This window comes from Pithys albifrons, chromosome 7, assembly GCF_047495875.1.
Source record: "Pithys albifrons albifrons isolate INPA30051 chromosome 7, PitAlb_v1, whole genome shotgun sequence".
NCBI lineage: Eukaryota > Metazoa > Chordata > Aves > Passeriformes > Thamnophilidae > Pithys > Pithys albifrons.
This window is the reverse complement of record NC_092464.1, coordinates 9,636,015-9,651,734: the sequence shown is the minus strand read 5'-3', so window position 1 is coordinate 9,651,734 and position 15,720 is coordinate 9,636,015. Positions and strand designations below refer to the sequence as shown.

Here is a 15,720-nt window from a genome sequence, read left to right as displayed (position 1 = left end):
AATCATCCTGAAGCAGCAGAATCACAGGACAGAGCAGGCTGTGAAAGATCTCTACAATGATTGAGCCCCAACCCTGACCCAGCACTGCAAAGTCCATCACTAAACCATGTCCCTGACTGCCACAGCCGCACACCCTTTAAATCCCCCCAGGGACAGAGACTCCACCTGGGCACCCAACTAGTTCCAACAGTAATAACTTCAAGACCAATGAGCAGTTAATATGAGCTTCTTTTAGAACCTATTCAGCACTATCAATCTTTAAAAAGAGAACGCCCAATTTACTGCAAAAAATGAAAGGAGTGTTTCAGCATAGTTTCAAGAAAACTCAAATTATTTTATTCACAAAAGCAGAAGTCAATAAAAATATAGATATCCTGATCAGTTTCACAGACCATGTTCATTTCTTCTCTCCTTCACTGACAGGCAAAGCATCATGAAAAAAAAGGTAACAAGCATTTACATCACAAACCATTATTAACACAGATTCATGTATACCAGCAAATGTTGTAAAGTTTTTGCATATAATTATAAATACAAAAAAAATTACAGGTCCAACAAAATATTCTTCTGTTGTTTTTTTTCCTTTTTTTTTTCCTGTGCTGTACTATTTTTCAGTGGTGAAAAGAGCATGTGCTGTCTCACTGGCATTTAACAGTTTTTTGGTATAAACTGAAATATATGAGCTCAGTGCACTCAAAATGTCTTCTGTGAATTCCAAACCCCTTTATCGGATCCAATTAGGATGTTTGTGCTATATTACTCCAGTGGTGCCAAAAAACTGCCCACATTGCTACTAATAGCATCAGGAAGCTCTTTTTCTTTTTTTAAAATTATGGAGCAGCCCACACAGAAATAACTGTTTAAATCAAACTTTGTCAGCTCAATGTTTATGCATGAAACCAGAGGAAAATCTTTCCTCTTTCACAGATATACAAATGCCCCCTAGAAATCATGAGGGAGTTTTGTGACATTTATGCCAGTCTAGTTTTCAGGACCATGATGGAAGACAACCAGCATTAAGGAACAAGGCCTATCATTTCTGTTTTGGTTTGTTGTGGTTTGTTTACTTTTTTTAATCCAGCTAACAGGACTAAACCCCCACCTGGCAAAATTCTTATTCACATAAACAGACCAAATGCTAGTTTTATTTCTTTATTCCATTTTCAATGCCTTTTAATTTTGTAGAGATGAAAAATTTGCAACCTCTTCCATCATATAGACCTTGATAAAAATGTTTTTAGACCAGGTTACAAAATTATAAACCAAAATTTATTTGAAAACAAAAACCAACTATAAAATGCTGTCATTCTGAACTAGGAGGATGAAACACTCTAGTACAGAAATTTACTTTAAGTGTTGTTTTGTACAGAAACCAACCCCAAACCCATAATGGTAACTGCTCTAATTCTGACTGCCAAATCTACAAGAATATTTCAGGTTAGTTGCATGCAGAGTGCTTACTGCCTCTGCCTACCTAAACTCTGGGAGCATCTCAGCTAGGAGGCAGTTTGCTCTTCTGTTAAAAACCAGAAAATCCACTTTCATATAGAAACAATTCTTGCTACATAAGTGCTATGAGAGATCATTTTGACCCCCCAGCTCCTCAGAACATGACTAACTATGTGCCTGTCTTTCTCCTCATACCTTTATCTCCTGCTCCTTAAAATATCCAGCAAGAGACCATGGAAAATCAGGAACTCATGATTCATCCTGACCCTCTGAAAACAGCAGGCAGAACCGTAAACACTGGTTGCCAAAGGACAGCCCCTGCTCCTCCCACTGCAGTCTGGACACTGAGGGAGGTGAAGCTGCAGCAGCAGCACAGACCTCCAGCTGAACACCTGCAGAAAGAGATCTCGGCTGCAACTGCTCCCAGTGACTGCCACTGCCAGAATTTCACACTTAATGTACAGAATACACAAAGAAGGTCACTGAGTGCTATGTACCGAAGAAATAAAATGTCAGAGCATTTTCAGCAAACTCAAGCTCTCTGTGGAAGTTTCCTGCAATGACACTTCTCTGCAGCTTCCCCCTGATGAACTCGCTGCTTCCCTGGTCACAGACAGGAATAGTGTGCACTGTCTCCTTTTCAAAAGCAGAAAGCAAAGGTTACCAGTCACCAGTACTTGGCATGACTCCAACACAATCTTCAAAATACAATTATTTAATAGAAAAATTTAATTTAATTTTACAAAATACAGATACAACACTACCCAATGTAGCAAAATAATGGAATTGAAAAATAATTTCAAAATATTTAAAGCATTAGGTCCTAAAATAAATAATGCTATCTAAAATAAGTGTTCAGGTTTTGCAATTAGGAGGAGGCAGTTCCACTATTACTGATCTCTTTTTCAACTTCTTTACAAGTTCCATAATTTATGTAGAAAAATATACAAGAAAAGAATTTGGGATAAAGAATAGGTTGGGTACGTAACACTTAACATAAATAAAAAGCCTAAAGCAAAACCAAAAAGAAAACCAATTGTTTTATTTCTGTACATCAAGACTACGAATAGTTAACACTTCATTTATTACCCAAATTAAGAAATTATACATTTTTATATGGTTACTAGTAAACATCATAAAATCACTCATTTTTCCCACATTTAAAAGGATATTGCTGGTTACTGCTTATTAAATAGGAAATCCAGAGGAGTTTCCAGTAACAGCAAAATATTTTTTTGCATAAGAGATGAATACAAATTTGATTGTAATTTTTGATGATTTATAATATAAAACTAAAGTTCAGAGGGATGCACTGATGAATCTTACAGTCTGAACTACAACTCTTTTTACACTGACTGCAGTTTGCATACGAAACCCTAAGATGTGCCTACTACTGAAGGATCAGCTCCTTCCATATGAAAGAAATTTTTACCCCAGTTATCGAGTTGTATTAAGCAGCATATTTCACTTACTTTCCTCAGCAGAAATACTGCAGGGAAAAGGATATAAAAGCTGTTTAATTAAAAAAAAAAGTGATTAGTGTCTATGGTACAGATATGGCATTTAAAATGGAAATAAATGATAGGGAAAAGGAATGTGAACACTACAGGCTTCAAACATAAAAGATAAAGCCTGGTAACTTTGGTTCAAATAATTTTAATAATTGTTACATGTATATTCTTCCAAAGTGATGATTCCTGTATGTACTGTGTATGCAATAGGAATCTGATTCACTTAAAACAAACCAACCAACCAAAAATACCTGTACGGGCACAAAAGACAAAAACTGAGCAGAGAAAACCACAGAGAAATCCTGTATACTCACATCCATTCAGAACAGTGTCCAAGTGATAATGATGCAACCAAATGTTCAGCTTAAAATAATGTGAATCCTATTTCTTCAAGGTGTTTCAGAAAGCACAAATATAATATTACACCCATTTTATCTCAGTGCCTACCATCTTGAGGGAAGGTAGTATAAAACAAAATTGGTTCTGCAACAACTGTCACAGAATATGCTGAGTTAGAAAGGACCCACGAAGATCATAAAGTAAAACTCCTGGCCCTGCACAGGACCCTCCCCAAGATCCACACCATGTGACCAAGAGAATTGTTCAAATGCTTCTTGAACTGTCAGGCTCGGTGCTGTGACCCTGGGGAGCCTGCTCAGTGCCCAGCCTTCCTCTGGGGTGAAGAACCTTTTCCTGATACCCAAACTAAACCTGCCCTAACACAATTTCAGGCCATTCTGTTGGGTGTGTCACTGGTCACCATAGAGAAGAGATCGGTGCCTGCCCCTCCTCAGCCCCTCACGAGGAAGTTGTAACTGCACTGGGGTCTCCCCTCAGCCTCCTCTTTTCCGCACTGAACAGACAAGTGATCTCAGCCACTCCTCATGCAGCTTCCCCTCAAGACCCTTGATTTCATTGCCCTCCTTTGGACATTCTCTAATAGTTCAATGTCTTTCTTACATTGTGGTGCCCGCAACTGCACACAATACTCAAGGTGAGGCTGCCCCAGTGCAGAGCAAAGCAGGACAATCCTCTCCCTCACCCAGCTGGCGAATTCCGGCTCAGCCCCCTGGGAATTCTGGCTCGGAATTCTGGCTCAGATCCCTGATAATTCCAGCTTGGATCCCTTGGGAATTCGATGCTGTGCCTGATGCCCCCAGGACAGGCTGGCCCTCCTGGCTGCCAGGGCACTGCTGACTCATGTCCAATTTGCCATCGACCAGGACCCCCAGGGCCCTTTAGGCAGCTGGTCTCCAGCCCTTCATTCCCCAGTCCACACACACAACAAGAGTTGCCCTGTCCCAGGTGCAGAATCTGGCATTTGCCCTTGTTAAAATTCACACAGTTGGTGACTGCCCAAGTCTCCATGACTTGTAAACAATTCTACAACATAAATAAAGATGTTAGGTTACCAGTAATGAGCATTTTCATCCTCAGTTCTGGGATATCTGCAAACATCTGCTTCCCTTCCATCTCAAAGACTAATTGCAGGATGTTAGCCCTGTCTCATCCCAATGCACTACACGGTACACAACTTTATTGCCAGTTTGTAAAATTATTTATGTTTGAACAGCACAAAGCCAAAGCTTTTTCTTTGGTTAATTTCACTGAGATGTCACTGTTCTTTAAATGTGCTCCTTCTTCACATAAACACAGAAATCAGCCACACTGCACACAGCATTCATGGTTCTAAATTATAAAGCAGTGTCAACATAATACTCAGTAATGAAAGCTAACTAAGAAATCGTGTTTAGAAATGAAACTTATTTGAGGGCATTTGATAAGACACAAGAGCTGCAAAAATCTAGACAGAATTCCCTTAAAACTGCTTGGGTATGGGTGCTGCTTATAGAGTAGGCACTGGTTAGTTCCTCTGCAGATCATCCAAAAAAGCATCGGTTCGACTCAGCTTAATTCAAATCCAGCAGCACATTCAATGGCATAGAGAAGTTTGCTCCTCATCAGATTCTCGTCATAAAACTCAGGAAGCTTCAGCAAGTTCATGCAGGTACTGGCAGTAGGTAGCCTGTCCAAATCAGATCCTCCATTGTGAATGCAAAATGCAGGATATAACTCCTGGAAAATACAACAACAACAAACATATCAAAACAAGACCTACAAGTCAAAACCTACCCTGTAGCAGCTGGCACACATTTCTAGGAAGTAAATTACCAGATTAACACCTGTCACAATGACAAAATGGCATTTTCTTTCATTCCTGATAGCACCAAACCCACCCATGAATTGCATAGTGCCTCCCTCTACCTTGTCCCCACCAAAATCCAATAATTTGCAAAACATAAAGCAATTTATTGGGGTCTAAGGAAAATATAATGATTTGTTACTGTTTGTACAGTCTATCATACAAATTTACAATGCTACAATAATGTAACATTCATGTGTATAGAGTAATGATATAACCTTGTCAAACCCTGATTATTCTCCTGATGTGATAACTATTGATCTGAAGAACCCATTTTAAAGATATTTTGTATGTAATATTTAATTGTTTTAATATAATCCATTTTTTCTCTTCTGAGAAAGAGTATAGTGAAAAATGTATTTATTTGTTAACTCTAAAGCACTGCTTTTGCTGGCAAGATAGTATTCATTTTATTAAATGCTTGCCTGAGGTAAAAAAGTTCTGATTTTAGAAACAGGAGAAAAACTCCAGCTCCAAAGGCAAAAGGTCAATGAGATTCTAAGCTAAATTATTGTTCAAATGGAGGCCTTAAAAGTATTTCACAGCTAAAATGCTGCATTTTTAGTGTTCCTTTCAAAATGCTAATTTAATTCCCCCACTTTAGCTTTAAAAATGGAAAAATGGAGTTCTAAATTGAAATGTCATGCCAAGGGCACCATTTGTTGCATAATTAAATACTGTACAGCGGGAAACTGCAATAGTTTGGAAGTGCAAAGTATCATCAATTTATTATGTGACCTGATTGGAACTTAACAATTTTCAACCACACTTTAATGATTTTTTTTTTGGTCTGCAACAATGACATTTATTAAACTTATTAAACTTTAATTAGCTTTAGTAAATGTTATTCTGAGCCTGACTCTGGCAGTGAAAGTTTAAAATTTTTAAATGATGCAAAGCTAGACTGTGCTATCTATAAGCTACGAATGTCAAGACATTTCCTTATCTTAAATTAACATGTACTAACTTGAAGAAAACGTGCCAGAATACAAAGCACACAGAAGATTTGAGTGAGAACCAGAAATTGTGTTTCTCTCAGAAAAACACAGTATAAGTACAATACAACAGTGCAAACAAATTTTGAAGATCCTTTGTGTTAATTTATAACATCAACAGGAATACATTGTTATTTGGCCGGTAATACTCAGCGCTCCTGTGGGTTCACACTCTTCACTTGCGAAGCTCAACACACTGTCATGGGCTAGCAAGACACTGCTGATGGAAACACCAGTTACCCACTTCCTTTTCTGGCAAACACTTCCTGGCAAGCCCCTGGGTTGATGGTAAATCCCTACCAACAAGATATTACTGCAGGCACTTCTGGTTTTGCCTAGCCATGTATGTTTAAAGTCAGTTTGGGGCCCATCTCCCAGGTGCACACACAAACTTCAGCTTCCCACATTTGGCTGTATCACCGTCAGTCTTAATATTTTTAGACTTTGGATTCATTTCCTCCATCTCTTCAAATGCCACACTGGCTGCCTCAAAGCTGGGTACCTACACCTGCATTTCCTCCTCTGCCCTTGTAAATAAAGAGGATGACAACAAATGGAGACTTCTGTTTAACTGATTTCCACACAGTTGTTTCCCATTTCTGCCTCCCTCACACGACTGATGTGCACTGTTCTATCTTGGCCTCATCCCACAGTTTTCTAACTGTCCTTCCTGCTGTCCTGTTCGTTCCTAGAGAACCGTACAGTGACACTCATGTGGACTTGAGGAGTTTAGGAAAAATGCTTGCAGGCTTTTAAATAATCAGTCACATAAATCAATCAACGAATACTCTAGACAGGATTCATGTACTTTAGCAGCCATCTCTATTGTCTCCATATCCAAATCTATGGACACCCTTTACTGTTAAAGGTGATCTAGTTAGTATGTTTTGTGGAGTCTAAGACATTTCGTTTCATCTTGAAGTTGACACATGGAGTAGTCAGACAAATTACCATCTGAAAGTGCCAGTTCCTCCCCAGGGTAACACCACCACACAGCACTGAATGTTCCCACATTTTAGAGGAAATGAAGTCCACAGGCAGCTCTTAACCAAAATTTTGCATCTCGGTGAAACTCACAGGTCAAACATTCTCAGAATTTAGCTTCAAAATGTGTTCAACTTGCCTTGGCCTCTCCTTAGTTTTATGAGCAGTAGACAAAAGCTTTCTTCATACTTAAACTTCCTTATAAATAGAAATCTGAAGACAGCAGCAAAATATTTATCTACAAAGGGTAATAAGCTGTGACCTAAAAGCAGGTAAATGCAAATTAAAAGAAAATACATATCCTACTTCAAATGGTTAATTTAAGAGGTTCATATTTAACAGCTGTTTTTATATCCTCATTTGTCTTTTGCCTGACTTGAAAGACACTATTCTTAACTCAACCAGTTCCTTGAAACTGGCAGCAATTCTGCTTCTGCACAGGAACATGAGATGGCAGCAAGGACCCTCCATGACACACAGCAAATGCTCTGACCAATGGGACTGCAGGTTTCACAGTTAAAATAGAAAACAACAGAGTAACACTTCATTTAGTATTTGAAAACTATACTTATTACACATGCAAATGCAAACATTGAAGCTGTTTTTATAGTGACAGAGGAATATTCTTCTCGAATTGCAGATTCCTGGACAAGAAAAGCTTGGATCAGCATCTCAGCATTTACAAAAACTTGTCTGGGAGTGAGAGGACACGTACCTTAAACCCCAGAAGAGGTGGTCGAGAGCAGCTTGTAACGAATTTGAGTAGTTTGCGTTTCTCTTCATCAGTGAAGCTTTCAACAACTCTCCAGAATATTTTAATTACAGGATGGTCTGCTGTGTAGCCACCTACAATGAGATTTAAATGTTTTAGAGGTACAGTAGTTTTATGTAAGGAATAAATTCTTCAGAAAACCTAGCATCAATCTTCAGAAGTTTGGGGAAAATACTGTAACCAGCAGTTACAGTATTATTGGTGCTAATTTCCAGTATCTACAGATCTCTCATCACTGCATTTTCAGCTTCATTGCTTACCTATGGCTACTATATCCCTCAGCTTCTTAACTGAAGTTTTCTTCATTGAATCCTACTTTAAATTAATTTTATTTAGTTTAGCTAGTAACTCCAGATTACTGCTTTTTACTCCAGGAGTGTGCAAAATCTGCATGACCCAGGATGTTACTGAATGAATCAACTTACCTTGAAGTAAGCCCAGATATGAACTGATGATTTAGTAGCTACTTTTTGACTACATTCATGATAAAAGCAGGGGAAAAAATGAAGTAAGACATAAGACACCTTGCACTTCTCACAAGGCAAAAAGATGAGTTGTCTCCTCAGACTGTCGCAGAAAGGGTAAGTATCTGAATGTGCTGATAGAAACAACTATCCCAAAGTCACTTGTAAACTTATTTTTGGGGTAATCAGACACAAGCATTGACTAACTTTAATTTAGAAAAGGAATGTCCTCTAATTATCCAGCTATAAAGTTGCATGTAAGTGTGTAAATATAATCAACTGCATATCCCTTTTTCCCAACATTGATAAAACTGGGCTGTAATTTTAGCCAATCTTCTGAAATTCAGGCCTGTCCACAGAGTTTGGCCAAATGTAACAAGAATGACCCTGTAACTTTTTTTTAAAAGCTAGGTTAAAAAGGAAGCTTATTTATTCCCAAGCCAGTAATAATACGGTTTTTTATTTAAGCAAAATATGCTTACCTGAATAATTTGTGAAAGATTTAAGATCATCCAAACTAATAGGAACTTGGGCACCAGAAGTCAGAACCTAATAGCGAAGGAAATCAGATTGTTACAGGCAAAACCTCGGATTTAATTCTGTCTAAAGCAATTGTTTTCTGCAGTGTTAAGCAGAAGTACCTGTATTTCCTGTTGGTCAAACATGCGAAGCCACTCCAGATTCACCACGTTGGCCAGTCCCTGCCGGAACGCCAGGCAGTGCTGCCGGATCTGTTTGTTTAGCCTGTAGTCTGCCACCAGGTGGATGTAGGCGATGCGGTTGGCGCTGGTAACTGGGATGTCCTTCCCACCTGGCTTCAGCTCAACCACCTGTAAATAAACAGCAATTTTCATCACCCTGAGAACCTTCAATTCTGTGTGCTGGAACCATAAAACTGAACAGAACACATTCTAGTATGCGACGTATGTATTTGAGATTGACCAGAATATACTCAGGAATATTCACTTCAAAGTAAGATAAAGATGATGAGTTATAAAGGTAAGGCCTTTTTATCTGTTTACTTGTAAAAGCACGTTCTGTGGCATCCAGTTTTTAGACCGAGACCTCCAAGTGCCAATGCAGATGGTCACATGGCCCTGTAGTTTAACACCAGAAAGCATTCTGAGCACAGTCAGAGCTCTTTAATGGGAGCAGTGTGTAATACTAAATTCACCAGTGCAAGTCAGACAGAAACTCAGGTGACAACATGCCCTATGGCAAGCCCACCCCAGCTCCACTGATGAAGAAAGAGCAGCCTGTACAAGCACAGAGCTCACATAGAGCACTCTCCTTCCAGCTGGATTAGGGAAACTGTGTGGGACTGGCTGGGCTCTTCTCTACCTGTTTGGTACTGATGAGTTCTGCAGGGTCACATTATGGTAAAAGCAACATCTGCTGAGTTAAAACTGATTCTGATGTACAGAATGCTCAACATTCACAATTCCTACTGCTGAAAATCCATACTACACATGCTCAGCACATTCAACAAAAGTAAAAAAGAAACAGACCAAGACTTAACCTTTTTTTCTGTGAAGAAGCTTAACTTGTGTCCTTCAAGTACACCAAGGTATCTCAGTATGGTAGAATTTTTAATGAAAACCCCCCAAACAAAAGATACTGTAACTGCATTAAGATCAAAGGATCAAAGGTAGTTGCTATTAAAATACTTCAAGGCCTTTGCATATTCTGCTCTTTACTGCACAGGGTCAATTTTGTGAAGCAGTCCAAATGGAAGAGATTGTTTGAGTACTAAGAGGAGAATTAAAAAACCTGAAAAGCTGACATACTGTCACCTTGTGAACTCTTCCAGAAACCGTTTGCTTTTCTACACTCTGGAGTAATTTTTTTTAAAACTGTGCATTTCAGTGTGTGATAATGACCACATCTTTAGAGCACAGAGAATGAAACACATGAATAACTCCTTTTGTAACTTGCTACCTAACAATGTGAGCTGTTCTGATGCTACGTGAAATGTGCAAAATGGTAAGATTAAAAATTCACAGTGCTTTTGAGTATTCAGATTTTTGTTTGATTCATAGCTTTTTGAGGTGAAATAGACCATTAAGACCTGTGAATTCTGACCTCCCAGATAACACAGGCCAGAGGATTCTGTCTAGAGATTCCTGTATTTAACTCCATAAATCCATAGATGACTTAGAGCACATTTTTTAGACAGGCAATCCTGTGATGGAATATCTACCATTTTCTTTGGTAAGCTACCACAAACTGAATTACAATAGGTGTTAAAAATATATCTTACTTCCCACTTTATTGCTTCCACTGCAAGCTTCTTGCTTTTGTTAATGTCTAGAGTAAAAAAACCTCATCAATACTCCATCATCTCTGCGTGCAGGTAGTACTGACTTTGCTTAAACCCCATTCCTGACACAGTTTCATACCCTGCAGGCATAAACTTGTCCACTGCAGGAGTATGGGCCGGTGTCTGGGGCCACTGACTGGCCTGAGGGTGAGGTATTTTTACTGGTAGAGTCCACAAGGAGTATTAATGTGTATGGGACTTGTTCCATGAAACAGTGGATACACCTGATGAGAGGGGGCCCCTGCACTGCTCTCTCCTCTGCTACTGCAGGCAACAATACAGTCTGGAAATGCACTGTCTCATCCCACTGCAGTAATTTTACTATCACAGGAAAGTTAATTATCAGATGAATCCAATTATTGACTAGAAACATGTCTGCAAATTTAACAGGAAAAGTTTGTCCATACCCATTGTCCTTATTTCAATATTTTTCTACAGCTTATCCAGGTCTTTCCTTCCTCCTTAATTATATCCATGATGTATTGCTTATGGGCAGCATCATTAATCTGCCCAGAGACTTTTTTACTGAACTAAAGTAAGTCAGGTTTCTTTATTTTCCTCCCATAAAATACCCTTTTACAAAGCCTAACAAGATCAGAAAGCTTTCTCTTACTTATTAAATTCTTGTCCTCTTTAGCTTTACAGGATCAGAGCTATCAACGATGTTCCACATGAACAGATCAGTGTGGAGACCTCAGTGCTACCAACACTGTGCTCTCTGCCCACTTACAAACTTTCTCTACTTGTTTTGCAGAACTGCAGAACTCCTTGTTCTTCTGACACTGCTTCATCCAATACAATCCCTCTCTCTGAGGTGTGGACACACGGATTTGGGCCACATTAAACATACTTGTATCACCTAACTCATCAAGCTTCTCTTAAGAATAGGGACACCAACAACACACTGACTAATAGATATTACTCCATTTGTATATAATTATTTCTGTGAGTTCAATATTTAGACAAAAAAAAGCTTGAATTGACCTCTTTCCTAAATAGCAAAAGGGAACTACTGGCAAGATGATTTAGAAAACTGCTGTATTTTAACTTTCATTCCAGCACTAAGTGAAGTCAAATGTCTGACCTTCCCTGCAGGTCAGCAAACACAAATGAGACACAGATTAATTTACATTTGTATTGTAATAACATTGGCTCCACAGTGTTCTAAGAATGTCAGGAAAGCTGTGTCCATTCTATAACAAAAGCTATTCTCTCCCTATAATGTTCTTCCTCCAAAACAGAGAAGAAAAGTATTGTACTCTCTGACCACTAGTTTTAGAAAACAGAACAAAGGGGTTTTTTAACAAATTCTATCATTCCTTTATTTTTATATTTTTAATTAGCAAACTTTGATTTCTGATCCAACATTTCTGTAGCTCTCCTTCCTCCCCACAGCCCTGCACTGCCACAAGAGCACAGCAGTCGGGTAACTGTATCCCCTGGGGTTTTCCAGTGATCTGACTATCCATTATCAGAGTTTGTCAACATGAGGTTGATTTTATCACTGTTTTGTCAAAGGATCATCCAAGACTGAAACAAAAGGAATAATGTAGCATGAATAATAAATATATTATGCCATAAAGGCTAAGAAGGATGTAAAACAGAAGACAGAAAACCATAACACTTGGTAGGAGTAAAGGTACGGTGAATGTCGATGCAGTTCACTTTTCAGCCATTCAAAGTTTTCATGGCGTTTTAAAGGAACTATTGCACGACTCCCACTTAGTTCTAAAAGTCAGGGCTGATTGCTGAAGAGTTCCTTTTCAAAAAGCCACAGCACATCTTAAAAGCTGTATCAGCTTGCATTTGCACGTTTCTCCATCCCATTTTGGCCACTAGATGGTGCAAGGCAATAACACAGCGGCACGGGATGGGCCAGGCTAGGTAGGAAACTACAGGCTTGTGTCATCACCTTTGTTTCTATTTCGTAGAGCTCAGATTAAACAAACAAACAAACAAAAGCATTTTAACTTGGTTCATGATCAAAACTATACATATTAAAGGAAATTAACCATATACATATTTGGGTAAGTATTCAGATCATTCAGACAATACAAGAGAGAACTGAATTTGATTCCCTGCACACAAAGTGTGTTTTCAAAATAACGGGGTATTAAAAAATGTGATGGGAAAGTCCCATATCTTCAAAAATCTGAACGCAAAGATGCTTTGCATTTTTTAGTACCGCAGACAGAACTATTGCAGCATCAGGCCTCTAACTGAAGGTTGCATACACTTGGAACCACAGTGCCCTGCACTTCACATTTTTCTTGGCTATGAATTTCATGTTTCTGCAGCTACATACTAAAAATATAATCGACTTATATTCTTACTTGGAAAACCCACCACAGTTTATGTAAAACAAAATATATCTCTACTTTATATATGGCTGCAGTTCAAGCAAACAGTTCAGATAACCATTTTCAGTTATTGTATCTACTATTTTGAACATTATCATAATAATGAATTAAATACACACCAAAACCAGCAAAACAGTGAATACCATAATGTTTTTCAAGCAGAATTCAGGGCATTTATCCTCTGGCTAATCTGTCACAAAAAGCTGAATTGCAATGTGATCATGGGCAGAAAAAGGCAAGTCTCTGTTGGCAGACACACTCAGTGCTGAGGTTGCTCACACAGATCTGCCAGTGACAGCTCCTTCCCAATCCAACAGAGAAAAGGGGAATACTTGGAGGCTAAAATGGTAATACTTTAGGAAAAGGGACCTGTCATCTAGATGTTCTTTTCATGTGCATGAAGGCATAAGACAGAATCACAGAACCTTCAGTGCAGTTTTGCAAAGCTCTCTTAGTCAAAAACTCCTATAAAACTTGTGTTTTGGATAGATGAAAATACTTATCTTTTTCTTGAGCTCTGATCACTTTTTGTTTATATAACCCCTAAAGTTTTTTCCCCATTCTGAAAATAAGTCAATGAAGTGGGTTTTTTTCCCTTTCTCTCCCTGTCATCTGCTTTGCAGATGTTCAGGCAGGAGTTGCACATGAATGCCTAAGAATGCATTTGCCGTGTTATGAACCTGCCTGAGAAGGATCAGCCTCAGCTTAAATACTTTGCCTCTGCAAAACCCCCAAGATGATTCATCCAAGTTGCTGTACCCTATGAAAGAGTTTGCCAAGACAGAAATTTTCAGAACTACCTTTAAGCCTTCAAAATTTCCTCTCAAGGAAATTTAAAGGCAAAGAACTCCCTTTTAATGAGTCAGCATATTTTCAGTGAGAGCAATGGCATTCACACCTGTTTAAACAGCCCAAGGTCTCCCAACACCAACTTCCATAACATGGATTTCATAGAAACTGCTGCCATGTGTATCATGTGCTTTTCTGTGGATTAGTACTTTTACTCTTTATAGAATCTTCTGATCACACTCAAGTTAAGATCCATGTAATCTCATGAATCAGTGTTGGCAAAGACTTGCTGGAGTGCAGTATCAAACATTTTTGAAGGCAGGGAAATGCATATTTGCATCTTCCCCTCTTCCCCTGGACAGCCACAAAACTCACCCTCCTCACTGAGAAAAGGGGTGGGAGAGAGATCTGAAAAGACAAGGTATTTTCTTGAATTTGTTAACCTTTTTCTTATTATAGACCTTTCATAACCATTTTATCACCATCGAATCTACAAGATAAAAGGAAAAAGTAAATCAATATGCACAGCTACTTGAAGGCACCTGACACCCTTTTAAGACTTTTTCCCTGGCCACCATTTTATGCAGGAGACCCAATAGTTGAAATGCAGGCTGGTATCACTGCATTAGATAGTTCTTTATCAAAAGCTAAAGCTATTTGGGGTTGGAAGATAAGGCTGATGGCATAGCTCCCCTAATTAGCAGGTCTAATGTGCAAATTATTAAGTACCTTTTTCAACTTCTGGTGAATGCACTTTGACAATAGTTTAATGGGATCTAAAAGCACATTACAGGATTGGAATCAATACACTGATAATAGAATTTCTACCTTCTACTACTGACAGAGGCAATAGAGCCCCTTTTGAATGTGTCTTTCATTGCAGATAATGCTTTTGTGCCACAACTGGTGGATGGACACTGCCATAGGGACAGCTATTTACAATGATAGATTTATGATGCATTCATTGGGCACTAATTTATTAAACACTAAAGTGGTTGTTTAGCTGAAAACTAGAGATAATGTACATTCAAAATAAGGAGTGCAAATTAAGCTCTTTTCCTAAAGTGAATTAGCCTTACCTTGGCACAATCCATCAGAATGCAGTGCTTACAAGTCAAATAGCACACAAAATGTATTTATCCATTGAGGTTTATTAAGGTAATGAAGGGAAGTATAAAATGCAACTTGTTGCATTGAAAGACAGAAGACACTGACAAGAACCAATGGGTTCTGCTGAACAATAATAACATGCAGTCAGTCCCATAAAAAGATGGTTATACTTCATGAGTATATTGTTCTCTCTCAAAAGTATAAACACAGCAAACAAGCACCAGAATATTTATTTTAGTGTACATTTAGAATCATAGAATCATTTAGTTACATTTCATTCAGTTACATAGAAACTCTCTATTATATTTAATCTTCCTTTTAAGATTATGCTAAACAATTACAAATCAAAAATCTTGAAAATGTGCCATAGCCCTCAGAGAATTTTAACAAGCAGATTAGGCTTCTTGGCAAGAATGCACTTTTTACAGCTTTTTGTTGCAATAGTTAGATCTGACAAGATCTTTTAACTTGGATTTCCTTTTACATTATTTCTGAGCTATTTCCCCTCTCTATGTCCTTCTGCTGAGGTCAGTTCTAACGTGTGTGGCTAATTTTTGAGGACACACTGAGTAGATTCATAAAGTATGGAAACCAAAACCTCTCCAGAAAATATCTGCTACTTTTCATTTTTAATTAGAGCCTAAACCAGATTTTTATTAGCTGTGACCAACAAAGCTATTACTCTAAGTGCAGTTAAACAAATGGCTCTAGAATTTAGACTTCCCCTGCTCCTTTAAAATCTCAGGTTTTCCTGGGCAATGCC

At 38.4% G+C, this 15,720-nt stretch overlaps 1 protein-coding gene across 1 annotated transcript in view; it reads right to left on the bottom strand.

Annotated features, from left to right (window-relative positions):
• Window positions 1-313: 313 nt before the first annotated feature.
• UBE3C (ubiquitin protein ligase E3C) overlaps window positions 314-15,720 on the bottom strand; it is a 68,529-nt gene continuing 53,122 nt past the window's right edge. The window contains exons 20-23 of the mRNA XM_071559872.1: window positions 9,020-9,208; window positions 8,861-8,927; window positions 7,858-7,988; window positions 314-5,036 (exon numbers count right to left, since the gene is read on the bottom strand). Coding sequence (XP_071415973.1) covers window positions 4,866-5,036; window positions 7,858-7,988; window positions 8,861-8,927; window positions 9,020-9,208 — 558 coding nt within the window. The 3' untranslated portion in view covers window positions 314-4,865. The remainder of the gene's footprint in view (window positions 5,037-7,857; window positions 7,989-8,860; window positions 8,928-9,019; window positions 9,209-15,720) is intronic.